At 34.5% G+C, this 8546-nt stretch overlaps 1 protein-coding gene across 1 annotated transcript; it reads left to right on the top strand.

The window, feature by feature from the left end:
- The first annotated feature begins 656 nt into the window (after nt 1-656).
- Nucleotides 657-2565, top strand: LOC142984001 (uncharacterized). Its single transcript, XM_076131263.1, has 2 exons — nt 657-792; nt 1280-2565. Exons 1-2 carry the CDS (start codon nt 657-659, stop codon nt 2563-2565), a joined length of 1422 nt encoding a protein of 473 aa, XP_075987378.1.
- The last annotated feature ends 5981 nt before the right edge of the window (nt 2566-8546 follow it).

An 8546-nucleotide genomic window follows, 5' to 3' on the forward strand; every position in this document is an offset into this window, starting at 1 on the left:
ACTCCTATTGGAATATTGAAGATAGAATGTTCGTGTATTAAATATGTTAGAAAGATGGGCTTTGCAATTATAAGTTTTCGATGTCTGAATATTCGTCAAAATAACAGCTTTTATAGTGAGCGACGTGAGCAGAAAAACGTTCAACCCTGAAAGATGAAACTGCTTTGCTTTTTCCACAGTGATAGCTATAGTAATAGCTCTAGGTTTGAATGATTGGGTTAGGGTTACTTTTTCAACAGAAGGGCAATGTGGAATTCGAACCCATAACCTATTTCTTCGTCATTATAATAATCTACAAGTCCCTAAATGAAACATTATCATGAAATACATTGTATAAATCATGAAACTAGAGTGCGTAATTCTTTTATTTTATAAATTAATAATTAAAATATCAATGCAAATTTAAGCATAACGTAGCATAAGTTAGAAAAATATTCGGTTGCTTCTTCAAAACACAGTATTGGCAGCGTAGTTGCATTGAGTTTCCATAACAAAGGTAGGTAATACCTTAATCTTCTTGTTGAATAATAGTACCAAAGCCAAAAATATTCTAGAAGAAAAAAAAACCCAAACTCCAAACGTCACATTCTATTGACATTGCGATTATTTGTCCGTATTTACCGTTATTTTTGTAGAATATTATTATTTTTATGGAAATGGACAAACGCAGTGACAGCGTGGAAGACGAGAAGAGTCATTATCCATCGCCAGCTGATTTTGACGTTTATCTGCCTTGGGCCAGCATTCAGTTGCAGATTCCTTATACCATTGTCATCACAAGGGTGGAACAAGGTATTACTTTAAGTACAATTCAGCATCTACATCATTAAAATGGCATTATCATTTGTTGATTTATATAATTAGCCCCCTTTACACACACACTCTATCGCGCATGTAATAACAATCGCGCGTAAAAGAGCGCGCATGTATGGGGAAAGGAAAGACCACGCGCCACTATCATATCATTTTTCTGGTCACTAAAAAGCCAAAGGGTTCCGCCCATAAACAGCAGTTTACATAGTTCTTTGCCTCTATTGTCTAAATGATCAAAAACTCAATATTAATAACAGTTGAAATTCAGTAATATATAGTGCATTTATTGCAATTGTGGTGTGTATTTATTGGAAAAATTGTATATCCAGGCGCTGTTATAATTGCCCTTTCCATACTATTCATGTAATGGGAAGTAATATTACCAGAGATATGTCTACCATGTCTAAGATGTCTTATATATCTGTCAATCATTGTAAACCTAATTTTATTTTTGATTTATTTTCAGATGAATACATATCACCCAGCTTCAGTGAACGTGGAAAAGGTCGTAAAGCTACAAGCAAACCCAAAGAAGAGATAATAGACCAAGATTCAGACATGGCCCGTAGTGGCAGCAATTCAGGGCGAACTGTCGACGCACCAAAACCTGACCATGTCTATATTTACACCATATATGACTCCAATGATGCCCTGGTCCAACTCAAGTTCTTGAACAACCTCCTCATACCGCGGGAAGTCATGAAACTGATGTCTTTGATACTGCCTTTTCAAAAACGTCTGACCTCAGTCTACATCAACAGTGGTCTGCTAAAAGATTCCCTATACGAGCTTTGCAAAGGAGTGAATCAGTCTACAATCACTGAGATGATTCTAGACAACTCTGTAATACCTGAAGCTAATTATTACTTGTTTTTAGATCACCAGTCTCCTTTAAAATACCTTTCTCTTGCCAGATGTCAAGTAAACGACGAAGTAGTAAAGACACTTTCCATAAGACTAGTTCCTCCATTTTCCGCATCAGAAACTCTAAGCATACTAAATTTAACTTCAAACAGAATTACAGATGTTGGTGCTCAATACTTAGGTGAAGTTTTAAGAGTGAATAGAAAGCTTTCTTACTTAAACTTAGCTGGTAATATGATCACTGATGTCGGTGCAGAAAGTATTCTGGACAGTCTTGGAAAATTCGTTCTAAAAGACGAAGAGGTAGCTCAATCTAAAGCTAGATATATGTCTTATTTGAGACTAAAGAACGAAATGGTGAACAAAGCATTGTTAGAGCTAAGAACCGGTGATTTCGACAGGCGGTCTGCTAAAAGAAAATCTATAAAACCTGTGGCAGTAACGCAAAAGAAATCAAAAGGTCTTGAGAAAGAGGTGTCAGTGAATCTACCAAGTATGTATAATTCTATGGATGTAGCTTGGATAGATAAGGCAGAGGCTGCCGTTGAAGCTCAGTTAGGAACTTTTCAAGATGCATTCAGATTGGAGAATATTTCTACAAAGAACGGTACAGTTTATTGCCTTGGTAACAATGCGCTATGCTACTTGAACCTCGCTTATAACAGTCTGTCATATTTCAGTGTGAAAAAGCTATACAATATTGTGAGTTTACAGGAAAGGATGCATAGAAAGCCTAAAGGTTTAGTCAACGTGTGTATTGAAGGTAACAATATACCAGTTTGTTGTAGGGAGTTGACAGAGATTGACCTGATCATAGACACTGGGTTAACGACCTCTAGGAAACTGTCTACTATAAGCAAGAAGAAAATGACTGCGAAAATGAAGTAACTGTTTTTCTATTTAATAACACAATGTTTATTCCAACAATTTAGTAGAGAGTTTTAGCATGTTTGAGACGTTAAATTGTGGGACCAAACCGTCATTTTCGAAGATCTTTGTTAGACAGTCGTTACCAGTAGTCAGAAGCTTGAAAGTCTGACAACCAGTCTTACCGAAGGGTATCGTGTTATAACCCAGGTAACTGGGTTGTGGAGGTCCGGTAGGCAGTTGCTCCATGTAAAATACTGGTATTCAGCTGCATCCGGTGAGACTGGAAGCCGACTCGAACATAGTTGGAAGAAAGGCTAGGTTGATCATTGGTATTTGGTTATTTAAAGACACTGTGTTGTTAAGTTTTAGGTTTGTATAACATTTGTAAGATGTTTTTTTCATTATTCATATTGTATTTTAGTTATTCATATTATTGAACTGTATTTCATATTAGTTTTAGAATTCTGTGTAATTTTAGACTAATGTAGTTTTAGTTAATTGCTTGTACTCTAGTTTTATTATAACTTATACAATAATTGTAATAATACATTTTTATTCACACCAATGGTATTTTTATTGCATTAATATAGCTGAAAAATAATATTTTTGCCTTGTAATCTCTATATCATTATTTCTGAAAAATAATTCATAGCATAATTTTTATTGTTTCGGCATCTAGACATAAATTTAAACCCACTTCGAAATTAACAAAGGACTTAAACTACATACTTAATTCTTTACAGGAATATTTTCAATAGCCTAATTATTTGTATATTGTACTTATTCAATGATAAGTTGTTTGACTAAACCTCCCTATTACAATCCGATTCCAACATGGTTATTTATAATTTTATCCACGACTAAACATAACCGCACCCAGGCCGACTCTTGAGTCAAGAAATTTTAATATATCAACTGTCAAGACTTAATGATGCTGCTTGTTCGTGATGGTCACAATGGGACTGGCATATCTATATACAGATAAAAGTCCCTAAATGTAATGTTACTAGAAAAAAAAAACCTGTCAAGACATTCAATAAAAAGAAAGAACAAATAGAGAACTCAAATTCAAATGCTTCAACTATTCATAATAATCATAACAGCTCTAAATCAAATACAATTTCAAATTCCTCATCCAAAAAATAGTACCATCATAAGGAGAACAAATCAGTGTGCCAACAAAATAGCGCGGCGTAAGTGCGGGGGTGTGCGGCGCGCGGGAGGGGAGGCCGCGTCGATATTCGCGCTCGCTCGGAAGCCATCTTAAAATATAAGTGCCTCCCCCCCCGCGCGCCTCTCGCCTCCTTAGACGCTAGCTTTTTCAAACTCTGCCGGTGTAGCGCTGGGGTTGACAACATTTTGGTGAGTTTAGTCTGTTTTGCTTTTTTTTGTTTGGTGTGTTTGGGTCTAGTTTTGCTTTACATCTCCTATAAAGGTTTTAAGTGTCTGTATTATATTAGTTTGATATTGCTTTTTGAAGCTTTTAACTAAGGGAACTAGTGTTTAAAACGTTTAAGTACCTACTCCCTTACCGGTAGCAACAGATACAAGAAGCTTTCTTTTTGCCTACATTTCCAATATTTTTGCCATACTTTTTAAAACATGGAGAAGATAACTTACCCAACTTTTTGAAATTATACTTTGACATCGATATTTACTCTTGATGGGCTTTATATACATAATGCTTAACAATATAAAAGTATACAAAAGGTCTTGAACAGTCTCTACCATTAAATCTACGAGTGAGTCTTTTAACACTTAGATGAATATTTGTTTTGCTGTCAAGCCAAAAGATTTTTAACTCTACTTTGTAAACATACTAATACATTGTCTGTTAGTAAAATATCTTAGTAACGCCTTGGACAATGGACAGTTATTATTAACACGATAACTTGACCTATTGTAATGGAGGCATTATTCGTGGAATTCAGAATACTTGCGTGTTTCGTTAAACAGAAATAGCTTCGGGGATAATATTACTTTGCACTTGTGTTATAATTAGATGAATAAACATTTAAACTTTAAAACCCTATTTCTTGGAATATTACAGACTAAATACTATATTTGTTATTACATTTTAAAATAACCAACTTTTTCATCGATTTAATGGTGGTAATGTACTCTTTTTATGAAAGTTCGTACTATAAGAATAATTTTCATCTGATTGGTTTCAACTTCATATTAACGGGTAAATTGATTACCCTCAAAGAAGTAACATAAGCGATAAAATACAATTTGCAAATTTTAATCTCGCTAGCTGTCAAAAACAGTCCTAAACAAAAACGATACAAACTTAACACAATATTTACAACCCTTTACTAAAACCACTGAGCTGTAAACTTTTATATCTAAAATACGCGTCTTAAAGATCATAAACTTGCTAACTCCAGCGTACAGGCTGAATCAATACAGCATTAACACACACATCGACAACACACACTCACTGTTGCAACGCAAAAACTATTGAAATGAAAATATAAGCACACATACTCACGCTAACTCACACAAACACACGTCGCAGGTGTGTATACAAACCGCGGCGTTCCCCCCCCTTCACCCCCCACCTCGCTCCGTGCGCCTTAGACGTTGGCTTTTTACATGAGTATAAGCAGCCGTGCAGGTGTCGCAAACATTTGGTTTGGTTTACTTGAATTTGTAATGTTGGTTCATTTTTGTTTGAAATATCGTAACGATGTTATTGTTGAAGTTGTATGTCTGTTAGTCAAGTAAATTGTAAAAAGTTCAACTTTGTGAAAAAACTAGATGACAATCTTAAAAATTGTATCAAAATCATGATTGTATTTTTTCTATTGTCCTTTATAAAAAGTCTTTTTTCTAAAAACTGACCAAAAGAAACATTCGAGACGTCTTCACCCTTTGAAAACCGGTCTTTACAATTGCTATCTTAATTTTTATTTGAGTGTCCGTCCATCCTATTGTGTGACAGGTTTTGAAAAAGCAGTGACTTCGGGTACCCGTGTGGGAATTTGTGTACGAAATTTCGTCTTTTCAATGTTTCTTGACCAACCTGTATTTTTAGAATCAGTCTACTTTATATCAAACGGGTTCACTTCTTTGGAGAATTTATTTTATCGTGATTCGAGTTAACGGGCTATTGAATTCCAGTTTTATGGGATTTTTGAGGTCATGAGAACGGATAGAGGTTATGGGAAATATATTTTTTGATTTAGGGATTACTTTGATCTGGAAATTCTTGTTCGACGACTTTATATGCTGAGAAATATTTTCTTTTAAGATTTGATTTACTATAATAATTATTATTTGCCATATAGTTTATTAACAGCAATTACAAAATGACTGAACATGATTCTGGGAAGTTTCCAAACTATACTATTGAACTATAGTGTATCTTAATACAAATTCTTGAACAATATCGGTTATTTACTCAAACCACCACACAAGGGATTTTCAAGAAAATTAACTGAACTTTGTAAACATATCGAAATTATTTTGAAAATGTATTTTTTTCTTAGAACTCACACTTTCTTAGATGTCTCATAAAATTTATTTTACTAACTACAAAATCATGATATGAAAAATAAACAGCACAAAGTCACATGATTCTAGTTTCTACCCAGATAATATCTCTTAAAGTGACCATAATAGCAATTTCTATTCAACTTTTCTCCCCAAAGATGGTCTATGAAAAAACAGGTTATTATACTTTTTATATCAAAATTCTCACGAAATAGTCGTACCAGTTTTTACGAAGTGGTCATCTTTTGGACACAAAAGATTTCTTACAGACCTGTTCATGTAAAAAGGGTGACACAGGTGAATTTTTGGACATCAAAGAAACTTTTTTTATTAGATTTCACACACAATTTGAGGCAATTGAAGAATAGGGTGGAACTATGATTTATTTAATAGTCAAGTTTTGCTAGTGGACGAGTAACTACTTACTTTAGTAACTGTAAGGTGTTTAATATTGAAACGGCTTTTAGTGGTAGACTATTGGTATTTTGTGTGTTAGAGTAAAAAATATACGTGTGTGTTTTATAAAGTTTTATTGGTGTAGTGTGTATGACAATTTGTGATAACTATTGTTTTGTCTTATAGGTAAGAATTATACATACTGATTAAAAATATTTCTGAAATGTACTGTACATCAATATCATATTTTTAAGTGGTGTCGTATAACAACACGCTACCTTCCCTTTTCTGACAACCCACTAAGTGCGCAGTTTATTTAAATAAATAAAAACATCCACATACCATCACACCCCATGAAAACAAAAACCCAGATTAGCCGACAAGTTAAAATTCATACGCGACTCATATTATGAAAACAACGCAATACCCTAATTAGGCATTTAATTATAAATCCGCCATGAATTCTTAACCGACTAGACATATTAAAATTTCACTTCCCCATTCTAACTACGCCTATAGCGTATCGCGCAGCCCCATCTCCGCTGTCTTTCTAAGGGGACCGCATAAAATAGTTATAGAGGGTAGGGGGAGCTACTTAACCGTTTTTAGGAGACACCCCGCCCGACGCAGAAACACCCCGCTACTTCAACCCCACTTCCTACCCCCGCCCCCCTCGCCTTCAAGCAAGGGGTTGGGTCGTACTATAACTATTGCTATATTTTTGCAAAATAGAATTCTTACCGTGGGTTGATGATACCTGCGCTTTTATAGTTGCGTTCCAAATTTAAATGCGCGCCGTTCATTGGTGTTTTTGTTTCTGTAGTTGTGTGCGGGGAGGGGGGCTGTTCGAAATTTGAATTCGGGTCGCGCGATTTAGTTTTAATTTGGCGGGATTTTGGCTGAAGCGGCCAGTGTTTTTGTTATGGCGTATGAGGTTCGCATGATAAGTCCGCTCACGGGATTCTTTGGCCGTTTTAAATTATAATTACTCGATGACCGTTTCATTTTTCATATTATTTTAGGGACTACACAAAACCTTTAAGTTCGAAAACGAATCAATTTGAATAAGATAATATAATACCAAATATCACTGAAAAATGCATAGAAAGAGACACATTTAAAGATAGTAGGCAATATAAATTAACAAGCAGGTATGTCTTGAACGAAGCTTTTCAAAAATATTTTATCAAGTTTTATAGGCTGCAAATCAAAAGACACTACCTATTAGGCTTTCAATTCTTGAGGATGATCATTAGCGTTCGTTCCTAACTCCAGAAATGCTCTTTACTCGCTACCTGTCCCTTTTGAAGGACGTCTGTGACGTTCGTATGTCCTCCGAGGGCGTCCCCTCCCGGAGTTTATAGTTAAGGGCTCGTTAAATCCGTTTTGTATCTTTTCAAATATCCTTTTAAAGATATATCCGATTTAGGGGCCGATTTTTTGTAAAATTAGTTTATGTAATTATTATAATAAAATTAGCATCTATTATTAAAATTATGAATGCTATATTCTGTCTGTATGTCGTTTGTTCGGTTACCACTAAACCGCTAAACAGATTTTGAAGAATTTTTGTGGAGATGCTTGAAGACCCTAACAGAACCGTAAACGATTTAGGTAGTTTATTATATAGTTTATCACATTATAACTTTTAGAATGAATCCACGAGTAAAGTAATCTGATTATATAAATATCGGCTTCAAAATGGCAACACTTTGAAGGTTTTAATACAAACAATATTTGAGTAACCCAATCTTTAACCGGGCGATGTTTTGTGTGATTTGCCGAGAAGCTTTTTTAACAAAGAAGGTTCTTTTGAAAATCTTAAAAGAGATGTAAGTTTGTCAAACTTCTTTATGTAGTACCCAATAAAAAGACTTAATCATGTAAGTATATTTTTTTAGGAAACTGTATAACGCCAGATAATATTCTTCTATCTTGTGCTCGTTAAACGTTGTGAAAAGTTTTTCACAGGTAAAAAGTGTAGAAAAGGATAAAAAGTGCTTCAAATCAAATTATGTATACCAATGTAGGTATTTAACTACTTATTTCCTAAATTTTAATCAAAGTTATCTTAAAAAGTCATTTATGGCCGATAGCATAGCAAC

Source organism: Anticarsia gemmatalis, chromosome 25, assembly GCF_050436995.1.
Source record: "Anticarsia gemmatalis isolate Benzon Research Colony breed Stoneville strain chromosome 25, ilAntGemm2 primary, whole genome shotgun sequence".
NCBI classification, from domain to species: Eukaryota; Metazoa; Arthropoda; class Insecta; order Lepidoptera; family Erebidae; genus Anticarsia; species Anticarsia gemmatalis.

Excerpts from the sequence above, each read along its gene's own strand:
- LOC142984001 (XM_076131263.1), top strand. The coding sequence starts at position 657 with ATGGACAAACGCAGTGACAGCGTGGAAGACGAGAAGAGTCATTATCCA. Across the intron at positions 793-1,279 it reads CATCACAAGGGTGGAACAAG|ATGAATACATATCACCCAGC; the intron begins GTATTACTTTAA and ends ATTTATTTTCAG.